General features: G+C 49.8%; 2 protein-coding genes across 10 annotated transcripts; one reads left to right on the top strand and one right to left on the bottom strand.

The window, feature by feature from the left end:
• Nucleotides 1-1,519: 1,519 nt before the first annotated feature.
• Nucleotides 1,520-14,604, top strand: ANXA9 (annexin A9). Of its 7 annotated transcripts, none has more exons than XM_061407441.1 (14): nt 1,556-1,794; nt 1,950-2,039; nt 2,509-2,599; nt 2,776-2,872; nt 3,352-3,497; nt 3,747-3,860; nt 4,404-4,494; nt 5,634-5,713; nt 5,879-5,938; nt 6,376-6,460; nt 6,599-6,694; nt 6,781-6,839; nt 10,565-10,687; nt 10,923-11,223. In XM_061407441.1, the coding sequence occupies exons 3-14, from the start codon at nt 2,525-2,527 to the stop codon at nt 10,983-10,985; spliced, it is 1,089 nt and encodes a 362-aa protein (XP_061263425.1). In that variant the 5' UTR covers nt 1,556-1,794; nt 1,950-2,039; nt 2,509-2,524; the 3' UTR covers nt 10,986-11,223. The 7 variants fall into 7 exon arrangements, with proteins under 7 accessions (XP_061263454.1, XP_061263400.1, XP_061263416.1 ...); XM_061407458.1 differs by having other exon boundaries at nt 1,562-1,794; nt 3,403-3,497; nt 10,923-14,604; XM_061407416.1 differs by having other exon boundaries at nt 1,533-1,794; nt 10,565-11,223.
• Nucleotides 8,783-21,490, bottom strand: MINDY1 (MINDY lysine 48 deubiquitinase 1). 3 transcript variants are annotated; one of them, XM_061407303.1, is made up of 11 exons: nt 21,409-21,490; nt 18,247-19,046; nt 17,631-17,688; nt 17,170-17,234; nt 16,218-16,376; nt 15,782-15,884; nt 14,736-14,878; nt 13,549-13,740; nt 13,058-13,213; nt 12,664-12,783; nt 8,783-9,374 (listed from the first exon to the last, which is right to left on the bottom strand). In XM_061407303.1, exons 2-10 carry the CDS (start codon nt 18,697-18,699, stop codon nt 12,703-12,705), a joined length of 1,410 nt encoding a protein of 469 aa, XP_061263287.1. In that variant the 5' UTR covers nt 18,700-19,046; nt 21,409-21,490; the 3' UTR covers nt 8,783-9,374; nt 12,664-12,702. The 3 variants fall into 3 exon arrangements, with proteins under 3 accessions (XP_061263287.1, XP_061263279.1, XP_061263297.1); XM_061407295.1 differs by lacking the exon at nt 8,783-9,374 and having other exon boundaries at nt 12,241-12,783; XM_061407313.1 differs by lacking the exon at nt 8,783-9,374 and having other exon boundaries at nt 12,241-12,783; nt 13,058-13,186.
• Nucleotides 21,491-21,653: the final 163 nt, after the last annotated feature.

The raw sequence follows: 21,653 nt of genomic DNA, 5'->3' as shown, positions 1-21,653 counted from the left end.
GGGACTCCCCATGGAAGGCTACAGTCCATCCGGTATCAAAGAGTCAGACACAATTGAAGTAACTTAGCACACACACACACATTCTATGAAACATGTGGGTCATACTCAGTACTAACAAATTATTGTTATTTACTAAATCTGGCAACCTTAGTTTATAATGCACGTCAGAATATTGTTTATTATTTTAGATGTAATCCCACAGAATGACCTATTGGTATAAATCAGGATCTGGGTTTTTTTTTTGGCCACCCTGCAGCATGCTGGATCTTAGTTCCCTGACCAGAGATTGAACCGTGCCCCTTGCAATGGAAGCATGGAGTCTTAACCACTCGACTGCCCTACAGGGCATTTTTCTGTCTCAAATGCCATCACACATATTACTTCATTTAATCCCCCCAGGAAGCCTATTCCCAGGTGCTGCCAGGATTCCCCCTCCAATCACCCAACCCTCCTACTCCCCCAAGCCCCACCCACAACACTTCATCCTCTCCCATTATTCCCTTTTTTTCCCCTGGGTAAAGAAACAGAGACAGGAAGACCTGAAATGACTAGCTGAGGTTATAGAACTTAACAAGTGGCAGAACTGGGACTGAATCCACGTTCTTTAGCAAAAATCGGTGCATGCTTTCCCCTTTAACAGGAGAGAAAAATGAGGTGCAGTGATTGTCACCATGAAAATCTCCCTTTATAGCACCTCCTTAGGCCTGGTCTGCTCTGAGGATGAGCGGCCGGTCCTTCCTCAGGGATGCAGGAAAACCTTCCAGGGTAGGAGCATGGCAGAGGAGTGCAGATAGCTTCTGTGCCCAGCCCCTGCCTGACCTGTCTAGCATTGCAGGAAGGAGACTGCTCCCAGGCCCTAGGGAGTTGTTGGTGAGATTCAAGTAATTGCCTGCTCAGGGGCCCCTTTGGCTCCCTAAAACTGTTTACCTGCTGTTCTGTGCCCTGACAGCCTCCAAGAAAGCTGCTGGAGTTGCATCACCTACCGCTAAAATAGTCCTGGCTGCTAAAAGGCAGCAGCAGGAATCTAAGACGCAGGGACCCAGGAGCCTCCTTCATCTCCCTATTGCCTTTTGGGCACACGATGCTTCTGTCCATGGGGATTACCCTTCTCATTTTTCTTTCTTGACTCTGCTGATCTTCCCCCACTCAGAAATACCTGTGCTCTTCCTTCCGCGGAGGTTTACACAGTCTCCCCACCCTACTCTTTCCATCAGTCCCACTCACTACTGCTCCAATAAGTCAATCATCAAGGGGTTCTGGGTTGGGATCTCTCTGGGGTACAGGCTGGGGTGCCCCACTGGTATGTGCCCCAACAGGTTTTTCTCTATCAGCCTCCAAATCAGCCTGGAGCCTGTCTGACCTGCCCCTCCAACCCCCCTGCAGGGAGCTGGAGTCAGAGGCAGAGCCAGGTCAGAAACTGAACTCAGAGACTGGGCTTCTGTGGTCCCAACCCAGCCCCACAGAGAAAGCAGTGCACAAAGCCTCCTGTGTCAGGGCTGAGCTGCTGAGAGGCCAGCGGAGTTCTCTTGTTTGGGCTGAGGCCAGTTCCTGGGAGGAGAGATGCTGTAGGGAGGTGTTTGCATGTGGGACACGGTACAGCCTGGTCCTCTCCCACAGTTGGGAGGGGCCAGAGCCCGAGGACAGTGGGGCTGGTCTGCTGCAGAGGTCATCTGACTGGCTGTTCGGCTTGGGCGGCACATACCGCTGTCCTGTACCAGGCCACACCGGAGCTGGTGCCCACAAAGGCACCGCGCCAGAGCCTGACGACACCCACTTAGCCCCCAGCACCTCTGGGTAAGCACTGGACCTGGGCTCTCATGCTGAGGGAGGGGGGAGATTGGTAGGAACTCGCTGATCACTTGGGGGAGGGAGAAAGGACTTTTCTAACATGAGTGCCTGAGTCCTTGTCCAGGTACCCATGTACCCACAAGAACACACACTCACCTCAGCTCAGAGACTGTGGCTGCTGACCTAAAGATTCCAGCGGGAAACTCCGAGGGCGAAAGACACGCAGCACAGTGGTGGAAGCTGACAGGCAGGTGACAGTCTCACTTGTAGTCTGGGGCTGACGGTGAGGGGAGGTGCTGTTATTTCCCACTCTGCATACTTAATCCTCACCTCCTCCACACTGCCCCAGGAACAACCAGCCAGGCCATGGAAGGGAGGGGGAGGTGCACCTCAGGAGGGGATCATCCATCTCAGACCACGGGGCTGGGGACCCTGGGGACCAGCCCTGGAGTCTGGGAGGGTCTGTTTTGGCACTAGGTCTGGCAGTATCCCTGATCAAACCTTGCTTCCTAACAACGGTGAGTGGTGGGAAAGGTGGGGGCACCATTCTTACCTTCCCCTTGGGCTCCCCAACCTGCCAAGCAGGTTGTTCTTTTTTTCTGCAACAAGGGAAAGGAGTGGGCAAAGGGCTCCCAGGCTCCCAGGCCTGGGCGTCATAAAGAGGCCCTGAGGGGCGAGGGGGACGTTCCCCTCAATTGGCTCCTATGTCCCTCCCCCCAGGGCAGCCAGTAGCACCATGTCTGTGACCCACGAGAAGATGGGACTCTCCTTGACTCAGGAGATCCTCAGTCACCTGGGCCTTGCCAACAAGGTAAGGGCTGCTGGGACTGTAGGAATTATTTTTTAAAATTATTTTCATATCAATGCAGAGGCTGTGGGGTGGGGTGAGGAGTAGGAAAGGAAGATCTAGCCTGAGGCTATGCCAAGGGCCTGGCTGGGTCACTGGGGAGGAGCATGGGCAGATTCTGGTACCTCCCTATCTTACAGACTGCAGCTTGGGGCACCCTGGGCACCCTCAGGACCTTCTTGAGCTTCAGTGCGGACAAGGATGTACAGAGGCTGCTGAAGGCCATAGCAGGTCAAGGTGAGCCATTTCCCTCTGCGCTTGGGCATCTATCTTTTAGAAACCAGTCTGTAGACCAAGGAGCCAGAAGGAGGAACTGACAATACTCAATAGATGTTTGTGGAATGCCTTCATTCCTGTGTGTCTGGTACCCAGTGGGTATTTATCTCCATTTTCACAACAGCCCTGTGAGGCAAGTCATACTATTTCTGTTTCACAGATGAGGAAACTGGGGCTCAGGGAGGTCAAAAGCCTTGCCCAAGATCACACAGCTCAAAATATTGCATAGCTGGGATTCTAAAGCAAGCCTGTGATCCCAAAAGGCCATTTTCTGCACTGTACCAGGCCACCTTTGCTTAACTTTGGGTCAGATTTACATGCCATTGGCAACTTCTTCAGGATCAAATGGTGGTAGGGATGATGTAGCTTTTCCCAGACCTTGTCATTTCCTCCTCCGGAGGCTTCAAGTCAAGGACTAAGGGGATCTCAACTCTGTAAAGACCCTGACAGGGCTCTGCCAGGCTCACGGGCCAGCCCTCACCTTGGTTCAGGTGTTGACCGTATTGCCATTCTGGACGTGCTGACCAACCGGAGCCGAGAGCAAAGGCAGCTCATCTCTCGAGCCTTCCATGAACGCACCCAGCAGGTGAGACCACACTGATTCCCAGGAGCAGTGGGCTGGGATGAGAAGCTCCCAGGAAACTTGGGCACAACAAGAGCAGTTGAGACCAGCTGAGACCAGCCCTTACCCCCTGCTAAACCCAGTCTGTGGGGGGAAGGTAAGCCTGGTGGTTAGGTCTGAGATGAGAGCCAGTGAAATATTCCCAAACCTCCTCACACACCTGGGACTCTCCCCCTCATGCCGTTCCTCTGCCATGGGGACTGTTTCTTGTAGGACCTACTGAAGTCCTTGCAGGCAGCACTCTCTGGCAACCTGGAGAGGATCGTGGTTGCTCTGCTGCAGCCTGCAGCCCATCTCGATGCCCGGGAATTGAGGACAGCCTTGAAGGTACCCTGGTAGCTCAGCTGGTAAAGAATCTACCTGCAGTGCAGGAGACCCCGATTCAATTCCTGGGTCAGGAAGATCCCTGGAGAAGGGATAGGTTACCCATTCCGGTATTCTTGGGCTTCCCTTGTGGTTCAGACAGTAAAAACTGCCTGCAATGCAGGAGACCAAGGTTCAATCCCTGGGTTGGGCAGATCCCCTGGAGGAGGGCATGACAACCCACTCTAGTATTCATGCCTGGAGAATCCCCATGGACAGAGGAGCCTGGTGGGCTGCAGTCCATGGGGTCGCAAAGAGTCAGACAGGACTGAGCAACTAAGCACATTGAAAATACCAGGAGAGGAGCTTTGCCAGGAGTGATGACCCTATTGAGGGAAAGAATACGTTGACTGCCTTGCCTTTGCCCACTCCAGAGGAGTGGACTTGGCAGAAGCCCCCTGGAAAAGTAGTCCCTGTTGACCCTCAGAAGGACAAGTGGTCAGCGTCTGCTCCCCACCATTCTAACAACATGGCTCAGTCTCAGAGTGGCTTCCCAATTTCTTGTAGGGCTCAGGTTCTGCTGAAGATGTGGCCTTGGAAATTCTTGCCACCCGAACCCCACCCCAGCTGCAGGAGTGCCTGGCAGTCTACAAACATAGTAAGAGTGTGGAGGATGGAGCTCTAAGAGCTGGACAGGACAGTCCTCGCCTCCCCTGCACTCCCTGCAGGGAGCCCTCTGGGAGCCTTTCTGCTTCTGTTGTTCCCTTGGGGTCTCTCCTCCCCCACCGCCCACTGGGCTCAGTCTCCCCAGGGAGACAGCCAGTTGTCATCATTAAAGAGAGAGAAGCGATCATTAACTGTCATAGTCTGGGGTTCCAGGGTGGATCCCGAGGTAATGACAATGTTGAGCCCTGTGACAGTCCCAAGGGCACCCAAGTCACCTTCCCAGCCCCTTGCTGATTCTGCCATCACCCCACATCCCAGGCTGAATGGAAGCTCGATGCAGCCAGGGGGAAAGGTGGGGACCTGCTTTTGTAGGTGTCAATTCTCGGCCCCTGGCTGCTGTCCCTGCAGTGACTGCCACATGCCTCACCCACTAATTGGTAACTAGTTTTTTCTCACCCTCATCTTAACACACCCCCTCTTTTTCTTGCTTTCCCCAGTTTTCCTTTGATGTCCCACCTCGGCCTATCTTTTTTTTTTTTTTTTTTTAACTTTTTGGCCATGCCAAAAGATCCCGGGCGTGTGGGATCTTGGTTCCTCAACCATGGATGGAACCAGTGTGCCCTGCATGAAAGTGCGGAGTCTTAACTGCTGGACCTCCCGGGAAATTGATTTTCTTAACCCCTCTCCTACCCCTTTTTCCTTCCTGCTTCTCTTTTCCCCTTCCTTTTCTCCCTTTCCTGCTCTTTCCTTTCTTCACATTCTACCTCCCTCATCACCTAGCCTCACTTCCAAGGAGGGGGACTGGCCCTAGCCATCTTGCGTCACAATATGGGCACCCCCATCCTCTTTTCATTGTCTGGCCACCACCCGAGTAACTGATTGCCTCCCGCCCCCCGCAGTCTGGCACTGGGAGATGAGGCCCCACAGGGCACGACCCCACAGCGCACAGGTTACTCGTGGCTTAGAGATGCTTTCAGGGTGGCCATGGTGGTGCTTCTGCCTTACATGCTGGGAACTAGTGGCCATCAAGCAGGGGACAGCGGGACTGACAGGGCACAGGCATCTGACAGGTCCTGGAGGTATCCTCATTGGGAAAAATCAGGATTCAGAGAGCTCCTGCTCCCATCCCAGATTTCCAAGTGGACGCTGCGGAGGACATCAAGTCTGAGACCAGGGGCATCTTGCGGGACTTGCTCCTGGCCCTGGCCAAGGTACGGGGGACTGGTCTGGGAGGAAGGGAGTTACCCCACTGGGGAGCACCCACCTGTGGTGTAATGAACAGGAGAGGGCTTTAGGGGAAGACCAGGGTTTGGTTTGTTGGTCTGGTGATAAAAAACTGCCCTCCAAAGAGTCCTCCTGAGAGTTTCTCCTCCTAGGGGGGCCGCGAGGCCTACACTGGAATCATTGACTATAACCTGGCTGCACAGGACATCCAGGTGAGCAAGGGGTGGGGGGAGTTTACACCGTCGTGCACGTAAGACACTGTATCTTAGAGCCGGTGACCTGTGTCCCCACTTGTCCTGCAAAATTGTCCTTGCCTTGGGAAGGAATCCTCGATGACGTAAGGCGGACATGGAGGGTCGGGCAGTGTCACACATGGAGCTTTTTCCACTCATCTGGACTCTGACTCCTGAACTCACACATTCTCCTCTCATGGGCATTTGGGGATTATTTAATTCCTTCCACGGCAGGGGGCATAGGTTCTATCCCTGGTTGCAGAACTAAGGTCCCACATGCTGTGCTACACAGATAAATAAATGCAACTAATTTATAGGTTAAAATAAGCTTTTCCATGTTTATGGATTCTGGGAACACCATAACCGTGGCTCCCCAATCCCCAAACCAGTGATTCTGATTTGCTCCCTGCTCCCAGGCATTAAAGCAGGCTGAAGGACCCAGCACAGAGAGGACGTGGGTCCTTGTCTTCACCCAGCGCAATCCCGAACACCTCGTCCGAGGTACACAGGAGTCTTCCGGTCTCTCCAACTTGCTTTAATGATGAGTTCTGGCTGAGGAAGGTGGGGAGGGCTCATCCTTCTCTGGGATAACCACCCCCTCCCCCATGTATTCTTCTAACTCCCTTCCGTGTGCACCAGTGTTGAACCAGTACCAGTGGTACACGGGGCATGAGTTGGAGAAGACTGTCCGGGCCCGTTTCCATGGAGCCGCCTGTGTGGCTCTGCTCAACCTAGGTAAGGGGTCTGCTTGGAACCCGTGGGGCAGAGGTCTCCTGTGGAATGGCGGTGGTCTGTCTCCATCTTTGTCTCTTTGCTTCCAGCCTCGGTGATCCGGAACACACCCCTGTACTTTGCTGATAAACTTCATCAAGCCCTCCAGGTAAGACTGACGCTCCTTTCCCCTTGCTGTGGAACAAAAACCGGCGGGAGGGAGACACCTCCTGGGCAAGAGAGAGGAAGTTTCACGCTGTTGCTAATGTAACCATCTCATATTACTTTGTAAACATGGAGTAGCTCTCTTTTCCTAAGTTTACAAATTGTCTTGTCAAGAGTAGAGGAGGGAGCTGTGGTTAGAGATAAGTCCATTGACCCATCAGGGCCCTAAAGCTAAAATTTTTGGTCCAATGAATGTCTAGGTGGCCAGATACAGATATGAATTTGCTCTGTAAAGACACTGCCTTGTCCGGGTTCAGTTGTTGCCAGAATGAGGCTGGCGATAACACTAAAAAGAAGAAAGAAATAGCCGCCCGTTTCTGAGGGGCTCCTTGTGTGCCAAGGCCTCTGCTGAGCACGTTTCAGTAAGTCCTCACATTAACACTCCATCCTTGTTTAATAGACAAAAAACTGAAGCACAGAGAGGTTAAGTACCTTGCCCAAGGTCACACAGCAGTCTCCCTACAATACACATAATGATCCTATAGGACAAATTTTAACTGCCACATGTCAACTCCTAGTCTATTCCATAGGTGTTGGTCTATACTATAAGCTATAGCCTACTCTTGGTACCCAAGATCACCTTCCTCCATACTGATCAGACTTTGTTCTATATAATCCAAACTTAAATTGGCAATCTTGGTTTGAGTAATTTCATAAACAGAATCCAGTCATTCTGCTCATTCAACTAGCTGTCCTAATACAACTGTCCCCCAAGGCCTATAAATAAAAATCCCACCCAAACTTTGAAGATGGAATAGTTTTTGGTACACTGGTTGAGAAACCATGATGCCTATTGACAACTATTCAAAATGTTACACAGAAACTTTCTTAAAACGTTTTCTTTCTGTTTATTTATTTACGGCTATGCTGGGTCTTCACTGCTGTGAGGGCTTTCTTTAGTCGCTGCGAGTGGGGTCTCTTTGTTGTGGTGTGTGGGCTTCTCCTTGCAGTGGCTTCTCTTGTTGCAGAGCGTAGGCTTTGGGGCACTCGGCCTTCAGTAGTTGCGGCTCTTGGGCTCTCCAGCTCGGGCCAGGAGTTGTGGTACACGAGCTTTAATTGCTCCGTGGCATATGGGGTCTTCCTGCACCAGGGATTGAACCCGTGTCTCCTGCATTGGCAGGCAGATTCTTTACCACTGAGCCATCAGGGAAGCATTTATTTTATCATCCAGAGATTTCCATTTTGACAGTAGATTATTGTACTTATCCAATAAATCCTGTACTATTATAATCAGTGAACTCTAGGATTCACTTGAAAAGTTGTAGTTCTCTAAATTCCTGTCATAAAAAGAACCTGTACTCCAGCAGTGATTGTAATGTATTTGGATTACAGGACTTTAGATTCCTGGATATAAATTGTGGGTTTAATCTTAGAAGAAGGAGTCAAGAAGTGATGCAGGCTTATTTTTCTGGAAAAAAAAATTTTTTTTTAAAAGAAAAACTCAGTCAAGATACTTCCATACTATTCTTTTGTGAGAAATATGTAAAAACATAATTGTGATAAATATTTATTCAGAAAAATGACCTTTAAGTGATGGCTGATTCAGGACAGTTCAGTTCAGTCGCTCGTCGTGTCCAACTCTTTGCAGCCCCATGGACTGCAGCACTCCAGGCCTCCCTGTCCATCACCAACTCCTGGAGTTTACTCAAACTCATGTCCATTGAGTTGGTTACGCCATCCAACCATCTCATCCTCTGTCGTCCCCTTCTCCTCCTGCCCTCAATCCCTCCCAGCATCAGGGTCTTTTCAAATGAGTCAGCTCTTCTTATCAGGTGGCCAAAGTATTAAGAGTTTTGGCTTCAACATCAGTCCTTCCAATGAATATTCAGCACTGATTTCCTTTAGGATGGACTGGTTGGATCTCCTTGCAGTCCAAATTCAGACCAATTTGAACCATAAAATGAATGTTCTTTATAAAGATCCTAGGGCAGTATGAGATGCCAAATATACCCTCAGGTAACAAGAGAAGAATGATGTTTGATATAGGTTTAGTGTGGAGAGCCACTTTACACACTGGGAATATTCACTTAATGAGCAACTCTTACCCCAGTTCTACAACTGTGGAGTACAAGAGTTGCAAGAAGGGAAGAATGGATACTGGGAAGCATTCAGCAATCTTCGTCACAATACAAAACCAATGGTACATGCCATCCAAAAGAGTAGCCATCAGGGAATTCCCTAGCAGCCCAGTGGTTAGGATTCTGTGCTCTAACTGCTGATCCCTGGTGGGGGAACTAAAATCCCACAAGCTGTGCAGCCAAATAACTAATCAGATTAAATTAAAAGTGAAAAAAAAAAAAAAAAAGTAGCCATCAGGCCCACTGACAATTAGGTAATGAGTCCAAATAAAATATAGCATCCTATATTCCCTCCATCATTTTTTGTTTCTTCTGGGAGTTTATGATGTGTAGGGTTGCCATAAGTGTGGGTTTCAGGCAATTCTGGGAAGGGTCTCAGAAGGCAGGTGCCTGAGGAAACTCTGAAAAAGAGGATATTAGAAAATGATGACAGCAGCAGTACCCAGCTCATGACACAAACAGGATTTTTCCAACCAAAATACTTTATTTAGAAATCTCTCATGATAACATTATTATAATCAGTTATAGCTCCTGATTTGATGATACCTCTATTGGGGCTTCCCTGATAGCTCAGTTGGTAAAGAATCCGCCTGCAATGCAGGAGACCCCAGTTTGATTCCTGGGTCGGGAAGATGTCCTGCAGAAGGGATAGGCTACCCACTCCAGTATTCTTGGGCTTCCTTTTTGGCTCAGCTGGTAAAGAATTTGCCTGCAATGTGGAAGACCTGGGTTCGATCCCTGCGTTGGGAAGATCCCCTGGGGAAGGGAAAGGCTACCCAATCCAGTATTCTGGCCTGGTGAATTCCATGGACTGTATAGTCCATGGGGTCGCAAAGAGTCAGACACGACTGAGCAACTTTCACTTCACAGGTGGCGCTAGTGGTAAAGAACCCTCCTGCCAATGCAGGAGACATAAGGGACAGTGGGTTCAACCCCTGCCCTGGAGAAATAAATGGTGCCCCACTCCAGTATTCTTGCCTGGAGAACACCATGGACAGAAGAGCCTGGCAGGCTACAGTCTATAGGGTTGCACAGAGTCAGACACTACTTGAAGCGACTTAGCACACATATACCTCTATTATTTCTAAACTGAACCCTCCGTGACTGTCTTTAACCAAAAGGCAAGAGGCCTGTTGCAGGTACAGGAGAAAGAGAATGATGCTGAACCTCAGGGGTCTAACCAGGAGAAACCGATGACAGTTTAGGGATAGGGTGAGTGTCCTCCTTAGACATTCCCTGTTAACAGTCTCTTGACTATCATGCTGTAAGTCTTCACAGGTAGCACATCTCTATCCTTTCTTGAGTCCTTGCTCTTGGAGTGAGACTCTAAGCTAATGGCAACGCCAGAAAAGATGTGGAAGGAATGAGTGATATTGCTGTAAATATTCCCCGCAGCAACTGATTTTTCCTGCCACATCATCTCCCTTGAGGATGGACACAGATAATGTTTGCCCCTAGATAATGTATATTTCTCTTTTTCTTGACTTTCTCCTCACCAGCACTCCCTATAATAATTCACCATGTGGCCCAATCCCTGCCCTGTGAGAATTTCCCTACCACCACATCCCCATTCTGTTTTTTCCTCTACCAGGAGACTGAACCCAATTACCAAGCACTGATGCGCATCCTTATTTCTCGAAGTGAGACTGATCTTCTAAGTATCCGAGCCGAGTTCAGAAAAAAATTTGGCAAGTCCCTCTACTCTTCCCTCCAGGTGAGGCTTGGCTGGTTCTTAACCTGGAGCCCCAGAGCTTCATCTTTTACCTCCACCCTGCACACAGTGGGGCATATTCATGGCCTGGAGAACTCCTGGGTCTCTGGTTAATTTAGAACCAGAACTCTAGAACTCTAGAAACCAAACAAGCTCTGGACCAGCACGAGGGAGAGAACAGAGTGCCTGAGCCACGATGGTGGCAGGTCTTCCTAACATCTGACTTTGCTGTCTGCAGGATGCAGTGAAAGGGGACTGCCGGTCAGCCCTACTAGCCCTGTGCAGGGCGGAAGACCTTTGAGACCTCATCCCCGCATGACCTTCAAGGATCTGAGATTTTCTTGTTTGGCTGAGCCTGCAGGAGACTAGCTGGGCCTCCAAATAATGACCCCTCACTGAGCACCACATGTTCCAGCTTCTTGTTGAGGCCAGAACTCAAAGTTTCTTTTAAATTCCTTCACCTCTCTCATTTCAAAGTGATGCCTGCACCTGGATCCCCTAGCTCTGTCCTGGGTGTGCAAAACAAGATCGCTTGGATAGTTTCTGTCCTATTCATTCTTCCTGAATTCTGGCCAGAACATCTCGCTGATGCTTGATTTCTTTTGGCAAACTTCACTGTCATTTGTGTCCCCTGACTGAAGTTTGGGTGGAGCAGGACACTGGCTGGGAGGAGGCCTTGAAGTTGGAGGTGCCTTTGATGTGCCCTTGGATATTCAACAGGAGTCCTGTTTGAGGCTCTGAACTGCAGTTGTCAACAACCTGCCTCCTCTGTGCATCCCCCCTCACGCCCATTATTCTCTCTTCCCCAGGAAATTTCAGGCAAAATAAGAGAACCAGGAACCACGAGGCCAGAAATGGCTAGAAGTAGCAAAGGACCGTCTGTATGACCTGAGAAGCAAGTAGGAGGATCAAGCTACCCTTTCCCTGAATGGGAACATTTGGGTGGGTTAGCGGGGCATACAATCCTCAAATTCATCTGTCCAAAGCTGGGACTTAGAAACCCACCTCCCAAATTAGAGTACTAGCTCCAAAAGAAGGGGCTTCCCTGGTGACTCAGTGGGTAAAGAATCCGCCTGCTAATGCAGGCGACATGGGTTTGACCCCTGGGTCGGGACAGTCCCCTAGAGAACGAAATGGCAGCTCATTGAAGTATTCTTGCCTGGAGAATCCCCACGGACAGAGGAGCCTGGCAGGCTACAGTCCATAGTGTGGCAAGAGGTGAACATGACTTAGCAACTAAACAACATGTGTACATGCTAAGTTGCTTCAGTCATGTCTGACTCTTTACGACCCTATGGACTGTAGCCTGCCAGGCTCTCTGTCCATGGAATTCTCCAGGCAAGAATACTGGAGTGGGTAAACAGCAACAACCACATGAAAAAAAAAAAAAAAAAAGGACAAAGTGGACTTTTGGCTCCCCCTGCTGGCTCTATTAGAAATGACAGGCCACCCCCTCTAGCCTCTACCATCCCTGCATCCCTCCCACCCCCACCATGCTTTGCATTCCTCAATTTGGTCAAATACTTAACCGCTGCAGGGTAAGGCAAACAACAGACTTCAGGAAAGAAGTTTTATTTCCAAACCCCTAGGAAGGCATTAAAAATAATAGAGATAGAAACCCAAATCAAACCCTGAAACAAATGGATGGATGGATGGATTCGGATGGGCCTATAGGATGACCCAGCCAGTCAGGGGTGGGAAATAGCAGAGATGGATTCTACACAGAAACTTCACCCTGGAGCCTGAGTCTGTACATTAATGTGACTATTCTGGGGGAAAAGAGTTAGAAATCAGAAATCCTCACCCCATCAACTCCAATGTTGTCCTGGATGGTTGGGAGGAAGAGGAGGCAGCACATGAGGGCAAAGAGGTCACCAAGTCTGACCTTAGCATTCACTGCCTGCTCTGATCCCCAACATCCCATAAATAAGTTACCCTGCATATCTCAAGTTGAGGGGGAGCAAGCAAATAGCCCCCACCTCTGAAAGCGGAGGCAAGGCAGCCGGGCCCGAGCAGGGCTACAGGAGGACACAGTCGGACTCTTGCTTCGGCCTTTGCCGACGCTCAGCAGCTGGGCGTCCAGATGCAGCTCCTCTCCCCTGTGTCAGAGTTAACAGCTGGTCACCCATCCGAACCCATGGCGAAACAAGGACAGGGACTCTAGATGGAAGCAGGGTCAGGACTGGGAGGGGCTGTGGGGAGAGAAAGACAGGAGGGGACCCAGGGCAGAGGGACAGACAGAAGGGCCCCGAGGGAAACCTTGAAGAAATGCTGGTGGCAATAACAAGTCTGGATCAGGGAAGCCGGAGTGGCACGCTGGGGATGCAGGGATGCTGGAGGGGCAGCACTAAGAGCGAGGAGGAGCAGGCCCACCTGCGGTGATGGGGCCCGTGCAGGGGCAGCCTGGGCCGCTTGGTGCTGCTGGTACTCCTCTTGCTGAAGCTGCTGGGCCAGTTCCAAGTCGCTCAGACCCGATGTGCCCTGGGGCGGGGGCTGCTGCTGCTGTAGGGACAAGGCGATCAGGTAGTCCTAGAGACAGGGGCAAGAACAAGGGCAGTGAGGGAGGCTGGGGCAGGGGGCTGGCCAGGCTGGGCTTAGGCTTCCAAACCAGCTCAGCCTTTCCTTATCCTTCCAATCTCCCCACTCCTTCTCCTCCAGAGAGAAACACACAGCCGCGTATTTTATCTGTGATGCCAGAGAACACACACCAAGCGCAGAGATGGTCCACAGAGCCCAGAGAAGGGCACAGTGTCATAAGTTACAGTCTCTAGAAGATAAGATACAGGCTGCCCGCCTTGGGCACAAAGCTCTCCGAGGCAGACATGCGCTCTGCACCCCACCCCGGCCCCCAAGGCCCCACACACCTGGTCCACCTGCCGCTGCTTTTCTGGGGAGCCACTCCCACCTCCCGTTCCGGGTCCCTTGCCCGGGGAGTGGCTGAGGTGAAAGTCAGAGTCACAGAAACAGCTGTCTCCGTCCACGTTGTGCAGGCTCTCCCACACCACTTGCTCCTCCTGGAGAAAGCCCTGGTCAGTGACCAGTAGGTACAAGTGGCCCTGTGCGGGAGAGAACACACGCGCTGGTGGGACGGGCGGCAGGAGCAGCGCACGGCAGAAGTGATCTGAGCTTCGCAGAGCCCCTGTGACTGGTCGGCACGCTAGCTGAAACGTGCAGTGTGAGTGCGTGGACCTCTTGCTGAGTACACACGGCTGTGGGCAGAAGGGCTGAGGGCATGGTCAGTGGCGTGTAAGTGTGGCAGTCACTGCGGTCAAGCACTGCGGGGCGGGAGTCTTCCTACCCTACTTCCCGAGGTTCTCTGGGCTCACGGGATGCCTATGAGGATAAATCCTTTAAGAGCCAAAGATCTTTCTCTCTTCTACTCAATTCCTAGAACGCTTAGACAATTTCTAGCTTTGGAAAACTATGTGTGTGTTAGTCGCTCGCTCGTGTTCGACTCTTTGCGACCCCATAGACTGTAGCCCACCAGGCTCCTCTTTCCATGGAATTCTCTAGGCAGGAATACAGGAATGGGTTGCCATTCTATTCTCCAGAGGATCTTCCCAACCCAGGGATCAAACCCGGGTCTCTTGCACTACAGGCAGATTCTTTACAGTCTAAACCACGAGGGAAGCCTTGGAAAACTATAGTATTGTTCAAAACTTCCACTGCTCCTTCCTGGGAGAGGACGTGCACTTTCTTGGCCCACTGATGGCAAGCTCACTCCTTACATTTCGCTCTGGCCAGTGAGATGGTAGCAGAGCCAACGCCGTGCGTGGTGTGTTCCTCTTGCTCTCCTATGTTCCAGAGAAAGGCTGTTTTGTCAGCCAGGGCCCCAGACTGAAGATGATGTGGGACAGAACTGCAGCCAACCCACAGTGGACACGCAACATGAATGAAAAATAAACCTTTGTCATGGTGAACCACAGGGATTTTAGGGGTCATTTGTTACCACAGCTTAATCTACCTTGTCCTGACTGAAATACTGACCCGGAAGAAATAGGCATGAGGAAATAGACAGCACTCCAACCTCCCACCTCCAAACCCGAATCACCTTATGCTTAGTCATAGTGCTGAAGTGGTTGTTCCGGAAAAAGACGCTAAGTTCGCCCTCCTTGGCAGCTGCTGTTAGTTCACATAGGCCATGGTAGGTCAGCTGGGCAGCAGTGGTCTCCAGAAACTGCTCTGCAATCAGGCCTGGCAGCAAGGACAAGAAAAGAGGGACAGGGGACTCAAATCCAAAGTCCACAGGAGGATCATCCAGAGAGCCCCTATCAAAGCCCTAGGGATCAGTCCCACCTTGGGAAATCCCTTCCTTGAAGCCTGGTTAAATTCATCCATTCAACAGATGCTGAACTTTCCTGGTGGTCCAGTGGCTAAGACTCCGAGTTCCCAATTCAGGAAGCCCGGATTCGATTCTTGGTCAGAGAACTAGATTCCAAACACCATAGCTAAGAGACGCAGGTGGGGACCTCCCTAGTGGTCCAGTGGCTAAGACTCTATGCTCCCAATGCAGAGGGCCCAGGTCAGAGAACTAGATCCCACATGCCACAACTAAGACCCTCCACAGATAAATAAATCATTATTTTTAAAAAATGAGAGAGAAAGATGCAGGTGTACACACATGCTAAGTTGCTTCACTCGTGTCCTACTCTTTGCACCCCTACGGATTGTAGCCCGCCAGGCTCCTCTGTCCACGGGGATTCCTAAGGCAAAAATACTGGAGTGGATTGCCATGCCCTTCCTCCAGGGGATCTTCTCAACCCAGGGATCAAACTTGAGTCTCTTGCATGTCCTGCACTGCAGGCAGATTCTTTACCCACTAAACCACGTGGGAAGCCCATGCTGCCACTAAAAAAAAAATCCCACATGTTGCAACTAAGACTCAGCCAGATAAATAGATGCTATCGGAGCAAACAGGCACTGCACTAGGTACCGGGGGATACATCAGTGAACGAAACAGACAACTCCCCAAACTCCCGCTCCCGGTGCCTACATTCTCATGGGACGTGGTGGTGGAAAAACAGACAATAAACACTAAACCTCGGTAGCCATCATTCCCTCCACATAAGATTGCTGAGGAGAAGGGAGGAATGTCACCTTCTGTCACAAGGTTGGTGTCACTGGAGTGCTTGCAGGTGATGATCTTCTCTACCAGCTGGTTGTAACTCAGCTTCCCGACTGCACTCACAGCCTCAGGACTCTGCGTGGGCAGTGGAGTGGGGTGGTACCCCCAAAAACGGAGAGCTTTTTTTAGGAAGGAAATGAACCAAGCCCACAAGGATTGCAACCCTATGACAAAAGCTTCCTGAAACTTTTGATGTCTAAAGAACTGACCCATCTTAAATTGCTTGCTTGTGTTTGAATGTTACCCCCAAAAGTTAAAAACTAAAGGAATTCCACACTGAATCCAACCTTGAAACATCAATCCCCTCCCTAGCCAATCTACTCCCTACCTCCCTAACCCCAACCCCACAAAATTCTGCTTCTCTCTCAGCTTGAGCTGGCTGTCTCATTTGGGCCCTCCCACCCTCACCTGGGGATCAACAAGCCAGCCATGGTACAGAGGAATGCCAAGGAGGTCAAAGACACTGCACTCAGGAGTGTACTCAAAATCAGAGACGCCTGTGAACCGCACATTGACATCCAGACCTGTGGCCAGTTTAGGCAGCACTGTCATTGCATCGTCCACATTCTGGGGTGGAAAAGAAAACGATGGATAGGTCAAATCAGCACACTGTGCATTTTAAACTTAGTGTTATAGATAAGCAACAAGGATATACTGTATACCACATGGAATTATACCCAGTATCTTTTTAAAAAAATTTTTATTTATTTACTTGTTTACTGGTTGTGAGGCACGTGGGATCTTAGTTCCCCAATCAGGGATCGAACCCATGCCCTCTGTATTGGAAGCACAGAGTCTCAATCACTGAACCACCAGGTAAGTCCCATATACCCAGCCAAACTAATTATAAGATACCCAGTATCTTATAATAACTTATTACAGAATTTAATCTGCAAAAATACTGAATCACCACACTATATACCTGAAACTAACACAGTATTGTAAATCAACTATACTTCAATTAAAAAAATTAAATGAAATGAAAAAATAAACCTTACACAGTATTATATGTCGATTATATATCAATAAAACTGGTGGAAAAAGAAAATGATGGATATTCTAGCCTTCCCTCTTCTTGTTCCACTCCTACCTCCAGAAAACAAAACAAAACAAAACAATTAATCTTGTTGCTTTTTCCCCCTGGTTTCCTCTTACAATGGAAAGTCCTCCCTTTTCTCAATCCTTCTTTATTTTATGTAAATGAACATGTTTTCTAAGACAGAGATACACTCTCTCCCTCCTGCAGAAAGAAATGATGGTTCAAAGAACCCTCTTGAGAAGCATCAGAAAGGCTTCTCTTAATAGCCTGGGTGCCCCTTATGAACCTGAAAGCCCCCAGTTCACAGACCTTTCACCTCACCTGCTGAAAATTAAGCTGAAGTCCCTCTGACTTTTCCTGAGGTTTGATGGACAGAAGGCAGTCTCCTACAAGACAGGATTCCTTATCAGCTTACCCCACCACTGTCCCAAAAGCTGCTTCCTCTTCTCTAAGAAAACAGAGGTATATCACAGAACCACAGATTTTCAGAGTTGCAAAGGGCCTTCGTTTATCAGAGGAAGAAAGAAGCCACAAAAGGTGAAGGACCCACTGAAGGTCACATGTGAAAGCTAAGGGAAGAATGAGGGTGACGACCCAGGACTCCTGACACCTTGATTTTTGCTTTTCATTCCCCAGCCTTGCAGAGAAACCCTATAGACATTTACCCTCCCTGCCACATAAGATCCCTGAATGCGGAGTCCCTCTCAATACTCTGGATTTCTGGCTCAGTAGATAGCACTGGAACCTTTCAGGTAATTCCTCTTGAAGGCCCAGTCACTCACCGAGATGGGCCATGAGCTCGTCGGATGTGATCACTTCTTTCTGAGGCGGCAGCTTTACCTGGAGGCAAGGAGAGATCAAAGAGTTGGCCAGTCATTGGTAAAGAATCTGCTTGCCAATGCAGGGGACAAATTCGATCCCTGATCTGGGAATATTCCACATGCCACGTGGCAACTAAGCCCACGCACCACAGCAAGGAGTAGCCCCCACCCGGCCACAACTAGAGAAAGCCTGTGTGCAGCAACAAAGACGCAGCACAGCCAAAAATTAATAAATTAAAAAAAAAAAGTGAGCCAGGTGTGTGCTTTCCTTCAGGGAGCACTGAAGGAGGAACCCAGAGAAAGGCGGGAGGGCAGGGCTTATCCAGCAGTCAGGTGTGGTGGGCAAAAACGGCTTGCAACTGGAGCAAGGGACTGAATGGGAAGAACTGCAAGGCATTCCCATTTGCCAGACAGTGGAAGACGCAGGAGTAGGACAGATAATTGTCTTGTTTTTGCAAATATCTGATCTCATTTGTTCAACCTGGAGATAAAGGAAGAAAAACCTGGAAAGTTTGACAGGCTTGAGAAAAGCAGAATGATCAACATTTCCTAAGACCCCATCCAAACTCCCTCTTACCTTCCACTGAAGAAAAAGGATATTCGCAATGGCGATGAGAGGGCAAGGGCCATTGGCGCTCTGGGTGATGATAGGTGTCTGTTCTCCTTTCCAGGGGATCCACTTGACACAGTAGAAGTCTAGCTCAGGCTGTCGGGCCCTAGGGGACTGGGGAAGCTCCTGGAGCCTGGAGCAGGCCCCCGCTGTCTCTGTCTCAGGTCGAGTCTCCCTGGCTGGCCCTGGTTGGCTTGAACTAGCATCTGGTGGAGGGGACTCGAAGTTATCCTGGCCTTGGGCTGGCAGTGAAGCTTGGTCTACTGGCTCCTGCTCTCCAGCTGCCCCGTCTGCCTCTTTGGCATCCTTGTCCTGAGGGTGCTCTTTGGGTTCTGACAAGACCTTGTGGTTTTCAGGGCTGACCGCTTCTGCAGTCCTGGTCTCACCAGGGGCTGGATGCTCAGGTTGATGGTGTTCCATGGTCAGGAAGGGCTGACTGAGGGGCTTTACTGTCCTCAGAGACTGACCTTACTCTAAGCTTGATATGCAAAAGGGAGACGGATCCAATAAGAAGGAAATCATTGGGCTGAAAAGTAAACAGACCCAGAAAAATTTGGCAAAGGAATGTAGTGCAGAAGGCTTGGTGAGCGTCTGTTCAGCCACTCCAGGCTACGGGCAGTACAGTTTTAGGTTAAACAGAAGGGTCCCAGGCTGAGCTGTCACCTCTAACTTGCTGTGACCAGATGGGACCAAAGAGGGTATAGGACTCAAAGGTTTGGAAGGGATAATTCTGGTGGGATTGAGGACATTGGGTGGCGTCTGCTTTCCTGAAACAGAAACAACAAGGAATGAAGACAAGATAGAAAGGGAGAGCAAAAGGAGAAAGAAGGAAAAGAGATGGAGAAAGAAATGTTATACAATACTGACAGTGATCTTAATACGGTGATCTTTAGCTAACCTTGAAGTAAGCATTGTGTCAGTAAAACCCACCATAGCTGGAAGGAGGGTAACTCCTCTGCCTCATCCCCCACCCCTGCCCTTGACTCTTCAGGGAACATCCTGAGCACACAGGGCTTATATCTTTAGGGTCCTGTTTTCTCTGCTTCATCCCAAGGCCAAAGAGCTAAACAGTGCTTGGGATGGAGAAAAAGAGTCAGTATCATACCCCTAAATGGGAAACACTGGTGAGAAAGAAGTCTTTCTCCTTGAAGGATTCCACCTTTATAATTCCAGCTTTATACAATTGCAAACCACAACAAAAAGGTCCTGGGAGGAGCTTCCTGTAGGCTGGAGAGGGGAAATGCGGGCAAGGTGACTTGAAACAGAGACAGGTTCGGATAAGTGATTTCAGGTTAGAGGTACAACTTGTCCCACCCCACCCCCAGCCCCGTTCTTCCAGTAAGCTAGCTTCTCTTGCCAGCTGGAGTTGGGATAGCAACTTCTCCTCAGTTCCTCTATGCTCTGAAAACTGCTCAAACCCAGTACTCCCTTGCTCACTACATGGAATATGAAAATACTGATTATTGATTTACATTAAAAAAATTACTCCCTCTACATTCACCTATCTGTGCAAATGTTCTTTCAATCTATTCCCATCTAGGTCATTTTAAATGTCAACTCTGGACCTGTTTAACCTGCTCTCTCCCAGCACTAAGCATGACATTTAATTAACACCATGGATAGTAGATGATAAAAAGCCACAAACTCTGCCTCCTGGAAAATATCTCCCTTCAACCTCCTTGCTCCCCTCTTCACCTTGGTCAGGGTGAGAAAGGTAGAGAAATAAACTTGTTAGAAATCTTTTCTCTTGCTTCCTCCTAACCTGAGACTATGCTTCCTTTCACAATCAGGTAGGATTTAGGGCTAAGGTAAAGCCTCGGAGGTGAAGTTGAGAAATGTAAAAGTTATGGAAATAAGACTAGTCACCCAAATTGATCATCCTTCTGATTCAAATATAATCTATGCTGCTGCTGCTTCTGCTGCTAAGTCGCTTCAGTTGTGTCCGACTCTGTGCGACCCCACAGACAGCAGCCTGCCAGGCTCCCCCGTCCCTGGGATTCTCCAGGCAAGAACACTGGAGTGGGTTGCCATTTCCTTCTCCAATGCATGAAAGTGAAAAGTCAAAGTGAAGTCGCTCAGTCGTGTCCGACTCTTAGCGACCTCATGGACTGCAGCCTACCAGGCTCCTCCGTCCATGGGATTTTCCAATCTATGCTAGCTGCATCTTATTTCCATGTGATTAATTTAGAATCAGAGTAGCAAAATTTGCCTGCAGGCCTTACACCTTTTTTTTTAATCTCTCTCCTTTTTTCCTTCCTTCCCAAATGACATTTAGAATGAGCCTCAGAAGCAGAAACCAGAGCCTGGGACAATTTTTTAAAAGCCTGGAGAAAAACAGGGCTTACTTCTTATCTTTTCTATCCAAATGCCAGAAATGATCTATAATTAAGTGGGGGCTGGGCAGTCCAGTGAGCCAAAAGAACCCAGAACTGGACTACCAGAGGAAGCTGGGTCTCAGAGAAACTGGGTTGAAAGCTAAGAGGGCTAATCCTTCAGAAGAGGGGAGGGAGTGTAATGGAAGAGTTCCAGGCTACAAGGTGCACACCAGTGGAGTGAGCATGGAGTACTCCAGAGCGTGATGCATTCTGAGACTCACAGGTCCTTAAACAAACTAGGAATTCATTCTTCCCCTCTTAACTAAGTCCTATACTTTCTGGAATAATCCTCTGGTGGCGGACAGAGGAGGTAAAACAGCCCCTGCTCCTCCCTAGCCAGTGGCAATAAATAGCCAGAAGTTGGAAGAATGCAGGAATCAGGTCTGTAGCTTCAAGAAGACACGTCCCCGCTCCCACCCCCGCTCCCCAGGAACTTTACTCTCCCTTCAAGAGCGTAGGGTTCCCCTCCAATCTCCCTCTCACTCTGACCCAAATCTTCACGCAACTAATGGTTTAGATTTTCCCCTCAGAATAAGTCCACCACAGTGCCCTGTCTACTTGTTAGCAAGGGAGAGGGGGAAGGTGTAATTAAACGGGGGAAAGGTAGCATCTCTTTTACTTACTCCTTCTGCCCGAGCGCCTCTAGAAACCCAGACGTACAGAGACCCAGGGTGGGAGGATAGGCAGTGTCACCTCCCCAAAGCTAGAGAGGAAAAGGAAAAAAGGTGAAGGAAATGGTTAAGACGGTTTTTACCTTAAAGAAGTGGGGGCTGTTCCAGGACTTCGAAGGAGGGTTCAACTCCCGGACTGCGGTGAGGGAGGTGGGCTCAGAGGGGGGCGCCGCCACAGTCCCGGCCGCCTCCCAGCTGTCAACGCCAGAGTCTACACAGGTTTCCCCAGGTTTACGAGCGGCGGTCCCGGCTGGCTCGTGGCTACTTCCGGGCTCACGCCCACGACCGGGGGGCCCTGGAGAAGGGTGCAGGCAGGCAGGGGTGCAGG

Source organism: Bos javanicus, chromosome 3 (genome assembly GCF_032452875.1).
Source record: "Bos javanicus breed banteng chromosome 3, ARS-OSU_banteng_1.0, whole genome shotgun sequence".
In the NCBI taxonomy this organism is placed as follows: Eukaryota; Metazoa; Chordata; class Mammalia; order Artiodactyla; family Bovidae; genus Bos; species Bos javanicus.
The sequence above is the reverse complement of the archived record's forward strand: the minus strand, read 5'-3'. Positions and strand labels throughout refer to the sequence as shown.